We start from the raw sequence: 16,626 nt of genomic DNA on the forward strand, positions 1-16,626 counted from the left end.
TAAGTCTATTCTCACCACAATAGTGACGCCCCTAGTATTCCAGACGTGTAATTTCGGCATACAGCTTTGTTTAAGATTGATATCAGTTCAAGATGTGAAACGGTGCACTTTCGTTAGCCGCCAAGTCAACCGGGAACAGCGCTGGCTAACACTCCTGTGGCGCTCCTAATCTTGTACACATACACGAACGCCCAAGAAAGTGGACGGAAGGAGGGCGAAGCGGTAGCTTGATGGTAAAGCACCACAGACGTCATACGAATTATACGGCTCCCGTCTGCGGTAAGTTATCTTTCCGCGCACTTTCATTTCTCTTTTGCGTTTCTACATTTCAATGGAACATAACAATTAATAACTTCCCCTGTGCTTTCTCTGGCTTCATTGTTACTTCGTTTGGTTGCGGCTAACAAAATTATATAGCGCTTCGGACCCCCTTAACCTACTCGTTCGTTAATGTTTCCGCGATTAGATTGAAGGGCTGTATGATGCATCAAATGCGTCTCACCTCGTTAATGGATCACGCCGCGCTCTGAATTCCACGAGTGCCACACAGATTCGTGGTGAAACGAGAAAGCGGGCGCGAGAAGGAGGAACACGGAACTTGCGGGATACTGCGGCGCTGGCAGCGAGATCTCGCGCGATTTACGGTTATCGGCTCCGAGGGGGCCTTCGACCTGCGCGTTCTCGATGACCGGGAAATCCTCGCTCCATCCTTCGCGCGGCCGCAGCACTCGATGAGGCCATTGTGGCCGCCTTCGCCTCCTGCAGGCTGTATACGATGATCGCATCGCGGATACCACCGTCCCGCTTTAGTGCGCCCCCTTAGACATTTATTCTTCGGATCCAGCAGTGACGCGAGCCCCCTAGCGAGCTGTCTCTCCCATTTAACGAGAATATACGTTACCCACTCGGCCGGCGGCCACGCGGCGTCAGATTTATGGAACGTCTTCGATATGGGGGCAATCGGTTGCAGTGTGTGTTGAAGTGCGAGCGGTGATTAATTCCGAAGCGGTGCGTATCGGTGCTTTTGTTTCGCGGACATCCCGAAGCGGGGCGGGCATTCAGAAATGCATCTTTTCTCGCGGATTCTTATTGTCGCGCATTGAGAGAAGGTACAATTAGGGACTCACCTCAATTTCTCGTTGCGTTGAGACCTGTGGAGCATCTGCTGCGACCTGTTTAGCCTTCTTTACGCTACACATGCGTTTTATTCGTACACTTCGTACATGTATTCTTAGTCTTTCTTTCTTTTTTCTTCTTTATGCGTGCGTGTGTGTTAGCATTACACAGATCACTCGACCGGTTGGAAATTCATGACATCCATGCTTATCGAGACGGGCCCATCACGTATTCAGTTTAAAGGCATGGGTCGGTCTTATACCAGCGGACGATATGCGTATTCGCAAGGGTTTTAGCATCATAGCATGATACAATCATCGGGCAATCCTCGAAACTCCCCGTCATTCGACGATTGTGATATCGAATGATAAGGAGACAGCGCAGTCGCTCTAGTGTGATCATAATATACCACTCCAATTTTTAGCTCGTGTTACATGTTTAAATTCAGGTTCAGTGCGCAGGCGAATCAATGGTGCTGGTAGTAGTTTGCCTGTGGTCTCTTAATCCGTGTGAAGCTTCCATTTTGCTCATCCGCATCGGAAAAGCCAAATTTACATTATTGTTAACCTTGCGACATGTGAAGTTGAAACCTTTACGGTCGTTGCCGCTACAGCATTTCGCATTGCGTTGCCTGAAATATCTATGCTGACGTTAGGCAAGGTAAATATTAATTAGCGTTTGCTCTCTGTATACTCGCATATTCAGGCTTGTTATAGACATCTTGCTCTGCGAGGAAGTGTTTTTATTTGTCAAAATGTTTTTCTCAATTACTCCTCCCCCTTACCTCAATCCCCGTATTCATTGCTTCTTCTATATCTCCCTGTGCCTCGTTTACATCGCTGGTGATTAATTTTGTTTACGTTATTGGTCTTATAATGTAAAACTTTCTTCCCGAATTACCTCGCATTTCTCTACACTTTGTCATCTTGTATTTTCTTGTTAGTTAAATTCACGTAAAAACGTCGTGTCAAATAATCTTGCATTAAAGACGGCTACTCAGAACATTACTTCTATATATTGTTTAATAAATTGAGTCCGCAAACAGTTGATAAGACCACACTAAACCTCATGGGTACTGTATACAGTTACTGTGAAATCTGCAAGTGGCCAGGCACGTATCTTCTATTTCTCTTGAACGTCTCCCTCTCTTACGTTCTTATTTACCTAGCGCTGCATGCTGAGCACAAAGCGTTCGCCATTCTCTATTGATATGCCTTAGTTGTTCTCCAAGGAAATCTCTGAAACAGTGTTGAGTGCGGCCACCGAAGTCGTTCAACGTAGACTTTCTCAAATATAGTTATCCTACGCAAACGACAAAACCCGAAACTTTGACGCTTCCGCGGGTTTATGTATTCAGAACTGGGTCATAAAACATGCGCCTGTGTTTTGGGATCGCTATATGTAGGGGGGGGGGGGGAGGAGGGGACGAGAGGGTCGAGGGGTGGTTGTAGGGGTTGAGTGCCGATATATGGTGTATCGCGGTGCTGCAGCTGCTCGTAAAATGCTCACCCTGTTCACTGGGAGTAACAGCTCTCTTTTTCAATTGCGTCAGACTTCTGCGGAATGCAGAAGTGAGTTAGATATATCCCCATAGAGCACTTTCCAGATGGATGGTCGATCGCGCATGCCTTTGTTACATTCGCTGCGCAACTTTGAGAGCCGAGTTTTATTGGCCAACAGCGCCCTTCGCCCCGTTCCCTCCCTCCCCTGACTTCTCGTCTTGACGTGCTTCAGCTTTGTTCGAGCTACTATTTTACGCGGTGAATAAATCGAGCGTTGCAGAAACAGATGTCTAAGTTTATGGAAAAAGAAGGATTGACGATAGTGTTTGTCTTTCTGTTGTACTGATGTCTCTATGTGAGTATAGACATCGCTCTATGTTGCCTTCGCGTAAAGGACAAAGAAAATAACAACGTAATGCTTTCAGAAGCGTCTGCCTGCAGAAGAGGTTCCTGTTTTCTGCTTCCAGATGTGAGCAGAAGACATAATTTTCCTTTGTCATCTGCTTACGTCTGCACTTGTTCGCTTCTACCTTCTGCTTAGTTGTACGCTATATTGTTTGCACGTACGCTTGCTAGTGTAAACGCGAGCTGAGAAGAGAGTTTCAATGACTTGCAGCACTTCTTTGTCGTTGTTTCTCACTAAATTTAATTTGCGTGTTCACGTTATTTCAATTAGGAGCACAATAGACACATTTCTTCTTTGTTTCGTTTCCTGGATTCGTGGTGACATATGAAGGCTGTTCTACGTTCTTCGGTACTATGGTAGATTAGCGTAGCGTTGTGTTTAAGTTCACTTCAATTCAAATGTTCGCGCTAACCATTGTTCTGACTGCCTTGTTTTTAGTTCGGTGTGGTATGTCCTCCTCATTTGATTATTATTTTCCCTTCTCGTTTTGCGCCATTTGCGGATGTGCGGCGTCCCAACTGCTCGACATTTAGTCAGTAATATGCGGCTGCCTTCGCCATTTCCGCACCGAAAGTATCCGTGAAACGCGCGATTTTCTGGCCGTAACATCAGCTCCTTCACAGCGACAGCTTTTAGGAGAGTTTTATTGTCGACACGTTCCTAGCACACACGGACATCAACAAAGACTTCGCCTTCGGTACGTAGATTCTCTAGAAGCAGTAAAAGTCGAGCTAGTTGGCATCAATGCATTGCGGCCATGCAGTGCAAGAAAACACATACACGGAGAAAAAAGCACAAGACAAGGCGCTGGCTATTGGCACGTGCACAATTATATGTGCAGGATATCACTATTATCGCACATAAAAAATATAACAAACAACAAGCAAAAAAAAAGAGAGAAAGAGAAAGAAAGAGATCAACAACAAACAAGCAAGAAGTATAAAAATGTCGTGTTTAATAAAGCCGCTTCTTTTGGCGACAGCATGATAGAAGCATGGCTTACGCATGCACCGCCCGCTCTGATAATATTGTAAGAATCGATAATTAATCTAGTGAGATCGTGCTTATTCTTAATCAACTCCGTTGTTTCCTGTAACTTTGGATAGCACCGACAAAGGGAGTGTCTTCGTGGGACACGTCATTATTTTCAGTTTCCTTCTTGTTTTCTTTTTCTCTTGTTCTTTCTCGTGTTTTGTTGTGACAATAGGGATATCCTGCGTATATATTTGTGGACGTGCCAATGACCTTTAGGGGCAAGTCAGTGCTTTGGGTCGTGTTATTTCTCCGTGTGTGCATTTGCTTGCGCTGTTTAGCGGCTACGAATATGGGTTTTCCTAGATGTGGTATTTATGAAAAAAAAAAAAGAGGAAAGGAAATGTTTGGTTCTAAATGCAGACATAATCGCCTCCCTTGCCATTTAATTGTTGACTAAAGATGATCATATGGACGCAAAAAGAAACTGAATGCAGACAAGAAATTTGATATGCATGCACAAGCGCAGTAGTCGTTTTTTATTGAAATGAAAATAAAAGAAAGAGATTCCGTCATCCTATAATATGTTTGCAGTGCCTGTAAAATCTACTCAAGCATCGATAAGGCCATTGGGAAAGAGACACAGAGAGAAAACAAGAACAAAAGAAAAAAGAAAGGACGTGACCATAAAAACCACCAAGACGGGATGGAGGGGAGCAAAGGAGTCACTAAATACAGGCGTAGTGGTCATGCAGGTAGACAACATTCTTTTTTTTTTCCAAAGCGCATGGAATAAAAACAGCGTAAAATCTTTCTCCGTCCTTGCTTTCGGTGCTTACTTTGTGCTTTGCGTACATATGCTGACTCCCCTGTTGGGCCTCCCCATCAACGACGCAGAAATTTGAATTCCAATGCCCGGAAGCCATCTGTTGGGTGCATATATATATATATATATATATATATATATATATATATATATATATATATATATATATATATATATATAGAAGAAAGTAGAACCTGGCCTTCGTCTAAAAGAAGCACATGCGCGTGTGAGCTCGAGCATTGTGGGGAGAGGATTCACTGGGGGTTCGGATCTCCAAACTCCTCCACTTTTATTACCGAAAAAAAAAAAGAGAACTGTTTGTATCTTGAATCTGTTTGTATGTTGATTTCTTGTCGATATTGTTTATCTGTGGAAACTGCATAAAAATAAGGACCTGCCATGCTGCTCGTCTTTTTTAAGATCGTGGGTGATAAATACCGGAGCGGCAGGTTGTTTTTTCTCTATAGAGCATGGAGCTCTCTTTAAAACGGGCGTCAGTAAGGTATCAGCGAGTGAATCAAGTTGTAGAAAATAAAGAAAGAGAATGAAGGACTCTGCTTGTAGCTCGGAAACAGTGGGTAGGGAGGTTTCCTGAAGAGGAGGAGAAGGGAAGGGTGTGCGTGAAGCCGCTTGGGGTTGGGTCGCTCGTAAATGGGTCTTTGTTTTCTGCGACTTTCCGTTTTAAAGCAGAATCCCGAGAAAGTTATCTTTCCTTCCTGTTGTATTATTTAGTCAGGAGACTCGTTTGAGCTTCCAGCTCGCGCAACCAATTTGTTTTCGCCTCTCCGGTGAGTGTGCTTGTATGAGTGTATTGAACGAGATTTTGGGAGAACTGTGTGTCGGAGAGCTCCTCGATAAGCGCCTCGGCTGCTTGTCTCAATCGGGGTAAAGTTGTACGACGACAATGGCGCTGCTCCCTTGTGGACTTTTTCCTTTTCTACAGCTGATTGCGTTCGCCGCGTTCTCCCGACTGGTATGCCGTTTAGTGCTGCGTCCCCCACCCCCTCCTCCATTTCTTATTTCAAAGTGCAAAAAAATGAACTTGGTGCGCCCGTGTAAAACAAGTTGCTCGGGTCGATTCTTTTCTCCCTAAATAAGAAAGTGCGCCATGAAATGACTTCTATTTTGCTTTGTCTTATAATGTAACAACGTACATGAAAAAAAGAAGGAATGTGAACAACCAGAGGCAACTCAGCAGAATGCTCATCGCATATAAGTGAACTAATAAGTAGTTAAGTATAGTGACGTATAGATTTCACTTCGTGCCGTGAGCTTTAGACCGCAGCGTATGATCATTTGACAGTATACAAGCAACCGTTGCTTTTGATATGCCGTCGGGGCGATTCAGTATTTTTTAAATTTTCTTCTAAATTCTTGGACGCTTCAATATCGTTATTTCTCAAGTTGCATTCCACTGTATGTTTATCCGTCTTCTCGGCGAGCAATCTCCCGCTGTATTTCTTTTTCTTAATTAAGCACATTCATTGTTTAGTGCTAACACAAACATGAGCCTATGCCACGCCTTTTTTTTTTCTTTAGTGTGCTTCTTACCATTCCCACTCCATCCCAGTGAACGTGCCAGTATCTAACATCAACAAGTTCGTAGATAAAAGCTTCGGGACATTATTCGGGTGCGAAAGAGCGTCTCAGTGCGCACTTTCTGCTACTCACCGAACATCGCAGCCCCGACGCAGGAATCATTCTCGGGGAAGTACCTGCTGCACACCCGAGTTGTAACCGCTGGCTGCCTGCCGGTTTTAAATTTCGCGCTCCAAGCTTCACGCAGCTTCTTGTCCTGTGGGTATGTGGGAAGGCTGACACCGGGCTCCGTTGCGTTCGTCCGGCACTGCGGCACCGAGCAGTAGCCCACCATGTCGGACGCCTTCAAGGGCAGCGACTATCTATTATAGTGATTTCAAGTGTTGTCAGGCGGACACCCGAAGCGGGAAAGCCTCCCCACTTAATCGGAAACGCAGCGCAGCTGGGACTTTATACTTTCGTTTTCAGCTTGCTTCGGCGCTTCCGAAGCAGCCGACACGGCCCCTGTGTCCACGTGATCCTTCATACCACGTGACGCCGACGCAGCGCCAGCTTTTTCAGGGGTGGAGCTCGCCCCCAATACTCTGCTGCTGTGCAGTTAACTGTCAACGTGAGTCAAGTAGAAAATTCTCAGCCATGAAGTCATTATGAGGTCAACTCGTTAAAGGTGTTCTCAACTGCGGCAGGTAGCCCGGAGTAGCAACGCCACAGAGGAGCTGTATGGCAGTGCCCGATACGGCGAGATGGGGAGTTCGCATGTCCCGAGACACTAATCCAGACACTCAGTTTCGAACTCTGGGCAAGCTGGAATATAGCTTTCTGTTGGGATATGAATGGATGGATGGATGTTATGAGCGTTGAGACGGGTTGGTTGCTGATAATACCAAGCTCGTTATCTCTGTACCTTTCTCCTGCGTTTATTATCGGTCTTTAAGATGCATGGCTGCCATTAACAAACCACGAAGCCTTGAAAATACTTATTGTTGCCGTAAAAAACGAATGTTTTCTTATACTTCGTGTTTGCTATATTTACGCCACCAATGCTTCAGCCATCATTTAATATTTCCCCCCGCACATTCTTAAACCTTTGCTCCTTTATCTTTGTAGCGGAAGAACTTGGACGGGGTAATTATGCGCTGATTTACCTCTGGACGAGTGCTTCGTAACGCTAACAAGATATGCCTTATGGCAGCTGCGCTAATTCCGCACGCTATGCTTGTGTAGTTGTCATTCGCGAATCTCCTATGATGTCCTGTTGTCAGACATGCAGACATGCTTACTGACTGAGACGCACGAGTAACCGACAAAATGAAGCCCGTCGTCGCCCATAGTCTGCTAAACAGTGTTTTAAATTGTTAATAGGACTGAAAGAAAGGCTCTCATTGAAGATACTGTTTATTTCAATTTGCTTACAGTGTTCTTTTTTCACCCCATATTATTGTTCGTTGAGGAAATTGACGTTTAAAGTTAGTTTTGCTGTCCATAGGTGAACGCCATATTCAGGAAACCTCCACGTTGTTCGCCAGTGACAGTGTCCGAATTTTAAAACATGGGGGATATTGATTAGCTCTAGCGCTGACGCGATGATGCCCGTTCCTCTCGCAGTATCCTCGAGATGCGCAAGGAAAAGAGCCGGGACGCAGCCAGGTCACGGCGGGGCAAGGAGAACTACGAGTTTTACGAGCTGGCCAAGATGCTGCCGCTACCGGCGGCCATCACCAGCCAGCTCGACAAGGCCTCCATCATCCGCCTCACCATTTCCTACCTGAAGCTCAGAGACTTTTCCCAGCACGGACACCGGCCCTGGCTCAGGGACATGCAGCCCTCAAAGGCACTCAAAGGTATACGTGCTCTTTCTGCTTGGCGCTTTACGAGTGGCACATTTGGTATCGCTGCTTGCCCACCGGAGCCATAGTATCTCGCGTGCGCCTCGGCGCGAACTTTCATGCAATGTTGGGCTAAACATCGCTACTGTAGGCAAAGCAAAAGAGTAACGAAGAACTGTTAGTTCTCAGTCTCGTGTTAGGTAATGGTAATAGTAGCAGTGGTAAATAAAGATGATCTATACCGGCGATGGCAACGCCCGAACGTCCCTTGTGTCCTGTTGAGTAGCCCGGTCGAGTAACCTGCATCTCAGTGACGTTTTCTTATACAAGGCTTAGCGAAAACGCGCTGCTGTATTATCAAGACAAACGAGTAGTGAAAAACGGACGACTTGCGTCTTCACTTCTGTGGGAAAATTTTTGCACTTTGGATTCGTAGCGTAGAACTTTCTAAAAACTAGACTGCTCTTAGTGCGGCTAAAGAAATACGAAAAGCAATAAATTTACGCTGGTTGAAATTGTGGACGTTTGAACGCAGAAGGACGTTTCGTAGGCACCGCTGCTGGACTCCATGAGCATACATGAAGAGGATAAAGTAAGAGCATTCCGGGGCAAATTACCACTGCCTTCACCTCTCCCACTCTCCAGCCTAGCTATCCTCTACCCCGTTCTATTCGCATTCGCGCCATCTCGTTCGCACCTCATCTAGCCAGGGAGCCTACACAGTTCAGAGTGCGTATGTGGGCAGCCTACATCGAACCGTTGCGAACCGCCCCGTCGAGGCGTACGTGTATGCCGGCTGTCCACTACGTCTGCCCTGCCAGCGCTGTGCGTCAACACCGAAGAGGTCTCGTTGTCCACTGCCCATACGGTCCTCTGCCAACTCGTACCGGCGTCGCAATCGGCCTTTCGACGCTCGTGCACGCCGGCTTGTCGCGCCACCGCAGTGGAACGGGACGATGACGCAGCGAGTTTCGTCTCGTCACGCATCGCACCGGCCTTCGTGGGCTTTGGCGAGAGCTGAGTCGGCAGGATTTGACCGAACGGGCGCGCCAGATCGCCCTAAACGGCCCTCGCCGCTAAAACCTTTCCTCTGCCCCGGCACATCCGTGCGCTGCAATTTTGCTAATGGCTCGACGAAGCGGCAGAGAAGGGCGCACAGGGCAGATTAGTAGCAGCCGGGCCGTATAGTAACCGGGGCAGGGAGAATATGGAGACGTGAAGACTGAAGGAGAGAGGGGGGAACGAATAACGGTGCTTTTGTTGAAAGCTAGCCGTGGGCTTTTGCAGCAGCCACGGATTTTTATTGTGAAGGCGGTGCCCTGCTTTTAGCTCAGTGTCCCCTTTGTTTTCATGTCTCTGTTTCTCTTTTCTTTTTTGTATGATTTTTTGTCACTGACGTATGTGTGAGCATGCCCGACAGGGTTGGCCGGACACAGGCGTTGACCACTCGGACAAACTGCCGCCGGCCTACGAGGAAAAAAAAACAAAACGTTTGGGGTGGGAAGGGGGGAGTAAGGGGCGCGCAATTCTGCTTCGGCCATACCAGGAGGCAGGCGCGTAATGCCAGCGGGCGGGTCGTTATCAAGTGGCGCACTTATATAAAAGCATGCGCGATTGGTTCTCCGCGTACTCGACATGTGGCAACCGCCCGCGAGGGTATTTTGTTTCGTAAATCCACGTGGTCATGGCCGTTGTGTGATAAAGCTGTTTTATTGAAGGCATTTAAAAACTTCCTTTCTCAGGGGTATACTCACGGGTTTTCGTTAATGCGATTCAGTGTGCTGCGGGAGTGTGTACTTGCAAGTACACGACTTGGCCATGCCCCCCTCCAGCTGTCATTTCTTCAATAATTCACTGCGTTGGTGTCAAAACGCTCATTCGTCTTCAAACCTGTAGAGCGGAATCTAGGTTCACATTGCGAAGTATACCCTTTGTTGAGTTAGCTTGAAGTAGTAGCTCACTTGCAGTGCACTGCAAAATCGTCGTAATGTTTTAGACTTATTATGGTTTTTCATTCTTTTGGCGCTAGCGCTAAATATTTTCGAAACCTCATTGTAAGGTGTCTATACGATCGGTGATATGAGAATTTGCTCTTGTTCCGCACCAAATACCGCCCTAAACCTGCCCTCTGCACCTCCGCGCTCCAAAACAGTTCTCGAGAGACACTTATGTTGAAAGAAGTTCATCTGCACTCTGTTTTCACGAAAATGAGCGAGCATGATTGGTTGGAACGCCTATAGAAAGTTTCTTCTAGTAGCGTAGTGGTGTATTTCTCACTGCTATTCTTAGATTGTCACCGGATATATTTGATTCAATGAGCTGCCTGTCAAGATGAAATCCATCAAATAGCCTTTTTAAAGCGTTAACGCTGGATTTTGACTTAAATATGACTGATTTTATGCAGTGCAAACGACAGATCCTTGCGGAAAAAAAAAAAAAAAACAGGTGAACATGAGTGTCGTCTGTTCCTTTTCTTATCATCAGTCTGTCATCTGCTCTGTAAAAGAAATCTCTCCCTCTCTCTCTCTCTCTCTCTCTCTCTCTCTATATATATATATATATATATATATATATATATATATATATATATATATATATATATCCTTTTTTCTTTTCTATACGCCAGTATGTAAAAGAGCATTCAGAGAGCGTTTACAAACTGCGTTCGCCGAGAAGCAGCCCGGCACTGCTTACAAATCAACGCATAAGCCTGGTTACAGGCAAATGACTTCGCTGTCAAATCCCTTAATCCGCGCGATGATCGTGATCGCATAATAACCGCCGACCTTCCCCAGTTGCTCCGTATGCTGCCTTTGCCGCGCCCCCTGTTGTCACTATGGGAAGCCGTTCTTTGGTGCCACCAGCTCTCTCCAAGGCCCAACCGATACCAACGCTGCCGCCTGATGATGACGTATTGGAAATTAAGACCCCCTCTCCCCCCTCTGTTTCTTTTTGTTATCGCTTCTTCCCGCGCAGTCCCGCGCTTTCCCGCGTCCATTTGAGCATTCCAGGCACCCGGTTCGGACGTTTCTCAGGGAGGTCTTTGTTTTTAAGCCTGGGCTGTTCGGAGCTTCTACTTACTTCTTCCTTGCCGCCGTTGATGTGCTTTGATTATTCGATGGGGACGGATGCGGATTTAGACTGAAATAGCGGGAGGGCTGTGTGGCAAGGCGGAGTCGTACGTAATATATAGACAGTGTACTTCTTCTTACAATATATCAGTTTCTGCTTAAATTTTTAAATCATTTAGCTATATCTTACAAAATATTCTTTTTTATCGTTCTCCGCTTTATATTGTATATCCGCTGATTTTACAAAATAATAGCGTAGTTTTGTCTAGAAAGCAGCGAGAGAGTGCAGAAAAATGGCCCAGTACCTCTTTCCCTTTTACAAGCCTTAGCACTCGCCACTATACGTGTTTTCATGGTTCCCGCTCCATTTTGTACCTCCCCTCTTCGATTGTTCCTGCCGTTTCTCCTTTTCCCCGCCGATGATCAGGAACCTGTGCCACGTAATCCGGTGAGCGTTGCCCGTTAATATGGCCAATAACGGGAATGGAGGCCTTCGCAGCCCGTAATCAGCGCCAACCGATAGACGACGGGCTCTGGTTTTTTTTGCCTTCCTGTCGAGCCGAGCCTGGCCTATCCGTGGCCGGCAGTTTGTGCCTTGGGATATTCATAGGCTCCTTCTCGCCTCCTTTCCTCACCCTCTCACTTTATTCTTGCTCTGGCATTTACCGCTCGCTATTCCGGCTCTTCCCCTTTCTCTCCCCTTTACGGCCGTTACTACTATTCCTAAGACGCTTCTTTATTCTCCCCATTTATCCCTCCCTTCCCTCCTCTTTTCCCTGTACTATCCCCTTTCGAATTAATGGGAGAGGGAGGGCTAGGGTGTGTGTCTCCCTTTTCTGTACTCTGCATTCTCCTGATGACATGGGGAAGGGAGGACGAATGTATGGGAGTGGCGGCCTGTGCTTGGTGTGACTACTCAATACAGCACCATTCACGGTGGCAGTATACAGGGTGAATCGTCAAGACTCCTTTAAGGGACGTCGGTTTTTCTTTCTTCCTTATCCCCTTCTTTCTTTTTCGCCCCCCTTCCCGATGAGAGTGGTCTTTCATGGCTTCCCGTAAGGCCGCGAGAGATTCCAATCGGTGGCACACGGAAGACGGGAAATTGCTGATGCGATGGTGATGAGATCCTCTTGCATTCGCGCGACTATGTGTGGACGTAGCGGCTCGAGGGTAACGTTTGCGAATATACTTGAGACGGCCACAAACAACGGCGATGTGGTTTTCTCTCGAAGTTCAGTGTGTAAAAAACCCTTAACAGCGTGTCCAATTGGGCTGGTTGGTACACATTATTAAACAGCAAATTTATAATCGCGTGACAGCGGACACAGAAAAAGAACCTCAGGACAGAGCGCTGAAGGCGTAGACAAGGCATACACAAAAAAAGGAAATGGTTACCGCACGAACTATAGTATATGTATTGTCTTAAGGACGGAGTGCTGATGCATGCATCCCCGCGTGCCGAGAGGCTGAAGGCTTGAAAAATCTCGCGAGCGCACTGCTGGCGATACTTTCTGACTGCTTTATGCATTTCAAAGGGTAGCGGAATGGGGAGCGTACTTGCTTCATTGTGTGGCCATCTCTAGATTTTGGGTCGGTTGAAGCGTATTCGGAGAACACGCATAATTTCATATGTCTGAGCGTGGTTTTGAACGCGCAGGTGAGTGTTTGAGACTGATGTCGAATTTTGAAAACACGATTAAAGGTTTAAATAGGGGAAAATAAGAAAAAAAAGAAAAAAAAAACACATTTGGTCTATATCATCAGCATTATGTGACAACCACGAATAAAGGCGTTTTGCATCATTTGAGTAACTTCGCTTTCACACAAGGACAACCTGAACTTTGTAAAATTTCTATTCTACTGTAAGGCCGTTACGCTTTACCGCTTACAGTTAACATTAACAATCCCCGCCGGGCGCTAAGTACGTACGCGTCACAATACAGCGAACGCGCTCGCAGCTTCACCACAACGAGGCGGTAACGGCGATACGCTAGCGCCGTAGAAGCTAAAGCGTCCCGCTATTTGTAGTCTTCCGTTAGGCTCAACGAAAGCATCGTCGAAGCAAATCAACAGCATTTACTCTGACGCCATTTACTGCGCCACGCGAAGAACGAACAAGACGTTTCGCTTCGCGAAATGCGAGACAGTCCGGTACTCTACAAAGGGGCATCTACGAATACCTGAGAGCCAGCTCAAAGCACGCAACAAAGCGCGCAGTTGAGCGTATAAATTGGCTCGTACTTACGCCTTCGTATAATAAGGCTCCGAAAACGGCAATTCTCCACATCGCTTGCTGCGCTGAAAAACTTCCGTGTATCCGGTGCGAGTCGCTTCTCTGACTCACTCGCGCACTCAATACTTAACTGCAAAGTAAGAGCTCTTAGGAGCGCGTTGATCCCGCGATTCTCTGTACTCCTATTTAAAAGTAGGATCCCTGCTGCGGTCTCTGCAGTCTCGTCTCTCTTTTGCACATCGCTTCCCCCGGCAGCGCCGCAAGCGCTGCTTCGCGTGTTGATACAGGGCTTCTCCTCCCGGACTTGGCAGCCAAATACGCACACGAAACCAACCAGGGCGGTGTTTACACTGGGAACGAAGAGAAAGGGCTCGAGAGGGGAAGGGTCGCGTGAGATTCACTGTGGGCTACCGGAGTCGTTCCATATATAGGCGCGGCGTTAAAGCTGCCGGTTTTGGCCGTCTTTTTCCCTCCCCGCTGAGAAGCCTCGCGGTCGGCTGGGAAGGGGGGGGGGGGGGTTGTCACAGGCGCACGTGCTCACGCTCGCTCAAAGTGCCTATAAATCTGAGAAGATTAGCGCTTGCTCCGAAGTGAGGGAGGCAGACTTCCCTGTACGAGACTGTGCCAACACCTTTTAGATAGCTTTTTAGGTATTGACGGTGCTAGAGGTAAGGCATAGCAAGCGGTAGCACTGATGGGACGAGGGAGTCGACGGTATAAGGGTTTGAAAAGGGGGAGCCGTAGTGGCGGCAGCGGTCGTCGCGATGAGGCCGCGACCGTACACCCCGAAGCACCACCGATTTGGAGATCCCACTTCTCCTCGGGTTATCTCTCGGCATTGTCTGCCCATAAGAGGCTCGGACGCGCGAGTACTTGTAGCCACTGTAGCGCGAGCGTGCAACCTCGGCGGCTCCTGTCTGCCGGGGTCGACGCGAAGCCCGCTGGAGGTTTCGCTCTTTTGTGTGTGTATGCAGAGCGGCGCTGTGTTGTCTCTATTGTGCGCGAGACTCTGCCACCGTTCGCGTGTGTAGAGGCTTTGGCGAGCCCTCTGTCGAAGTTCTTTTGTCGGTCTCGCTTCGGCATTTACAGTTAGGCCTTTTCTGAGAGAGCCTCGCGAATTGGGGATATCGCGGGGATGATGAGAAAGCGAGGTAGTTTGTTTATCTAGATCTTAGCCTAAAAAGCCGGCTTTTGTTGACACTAGCCGAAATGAGTTAATGAGTGTATACGAAGTGCGTTGTGGTTGATCAGATGCAAATTCTTGAGCCTGTCCGGCAGAAGTTTGTCTATGGCGTTTGTCAGTATAAAAAAAGCTATATATATATATATATATATGCTTCAGACGATGCAGGACTGTGAAATAGCAAAACACAATTTGCTTTGGTGGCGCGGCACGCTGTTCAAATCGGGCCCGTAACGTTTGGCAACCTTCATATACTAAATACATCTGCAGCACTTGAACTCCAACTCCGCTGCTTGTATCGCACTGCGTACAAGCTGTCTTTTGACCCGTAAAAAGTTGCTAATGTCACGAACATGTTAAGATACGTTTAGTCTCGAGATTCTGTTTTATGACACTTGTTTCTCGCTCTGCCGGCTGATTTGGCTGCGCCCAACACTTTAGCCCCAATATGGGGCGCAACGATTACGCGGATCCCTATTACCTAATATGCAATAACGATTTTTATTGCAGCGTTGTGCGCTCGCAGTTGTTACGGTCTTCTCAGTACATACAACAATGAAGACGACGGCATTCTCTTTTTCTGTCCTTCATTTTTTGTGCGTGTTAATTCACAATAGCCAGTTTGATTACATCTTTGAGCGAACGCAACTGATCTGCTATTGCAGTTCGTTTGCCGATCTCACTGTTTGTTCTATGATGGGGATGTGGGTGTCGATGTGGGTGTCGATGTGGGCGGTCGTCGCAGCCACTTGTGTAGTTTGAATAAACACAGCAAGGAACTGCTGTCTGCGAGATGCGCGCGTTGCAGCCGGTAGCCGACCTCTAAGCTCACGCGTGAAAAATCGCTTGCCATCTCTAGCGTGGCGTTTGAACCATCGCGGGTTCTGCTTATGCCGAACTTACGCTCATCCTCTAAATAAACCTCCCGAGGCGCTGATACTGCGATGCGGCATGACTGCGCGTAGTGCTTGAACCGCATTTGAACTCACCGTGAGAGCGAATGTCGTGCAATGCGCCCTTCAGGGTGAAAGCTTTCGTCGCCACTGGAACGCGTGACGCAGCCAGCTTTTAGGGGCGTCCACACAAGGAGCTCTTCTATCTCCCCGACACGTCTGTTATTGCTGCACTTTCGAGCACGCGATGAAGACTCTACTAAAGTTGTAATGTTTTCGGAGAAAATGTGTTTTCATACTTTTTGACCTCTATTTGTGCACTTCTTGTCATTTTCTTCATTCTTTTTCATTGTTACTTCTTTATTCTTATTTTTCTTGCTTTACACCTCCAGCTTTCCTATACCTAAGAGTGTCAGGTTTATTCGGAAAGAATAGCTTTACTAACCTAATATCTCTGGTTGAATTCACGAAGCTTTTAGTTCGTAATAACTCTTCCCTAATAAGTCCAACGCCACGATTAGCTGGCTTATACTAACAGTGTAAGAACTTTGATTTAATACGGGCCCTCATTCGACTTTCATGATATTGGTCAGAAAAAACAAATACGTGCGTATCATACACATAGCGAAAACAGCCATATTCGTGTCAGCAAGCACAGATATAACGCTGCGTAAGAATATTAATAATGCAAACACTCACTCCGGCCATAACATTGGAAAGTAGAAACTGAAAGAGAGGCAAGGCAATACGACTTCACCAACAGAGGATACCAGCCCCGTTATAAGTCACATTGTTTATAAAATTTTTTTAACTTAACTCACAGATGCGATGCCGGTTACATCGTGGCAATAACGTTGAGCTCGTGTACAGAAAGTAAGAGGTTCCATTTCCGATTCCGGCGGCTGCGTTATGTTTAGGGCGGAATACAAAACAACACCATCTTTGCGTGCATGTTGGAGAATCCCAAGGGGTGAGACTTCTTCTGGAGCCCTCCACTATGGCTTCCGTTATAACCCACTTGACACTTTCGGGAGGCTAAGCCTCATATTTATTATT

The 16,626-nt window shown here is 47.0% G+C and overlaps 1 protein-coding gene across 4 annotated transcripts in view; it reads left to right on the plus strand.

Moving 5' to 3' along the window:
* The window catches only part of trh (PAS domain-containing protein trachealess), a 464,837-nt gene that overhangs the window by 379,254 nt on the left and 68,957 nt on the right, over positions 1-16,626 (plus strand). For all 4 annotated transcript variants that reach the window (XM_050180191.3, XM_050180192.2, XM_050180193.3 and 1 more), the window contains one exon: positions 7,967-8,202. In XM_050180191.3, coding sequence (XP_050036148.1) covers positions 7,967-8,202 — 236 coding nt within the window. The remainder of the gene's footprint in view (positions 1-7,966; positions 8,203-16,626) is intronic.

This window comes from Dermacentor andersoni, chromosome 7, assembly GCF_023375885.2.
Source record: "Dermacentor andersoni chromosome 7, qqDerAnde1_hic_scaffold, whole genome shotgun sequence".
NCBI classification, from domain to species: Eukaryota; Metazoa; Arthropoda; class Arachnida; order Ixodida; family Ixodidae; genus Dermacentor; species Dermacentor andersoni.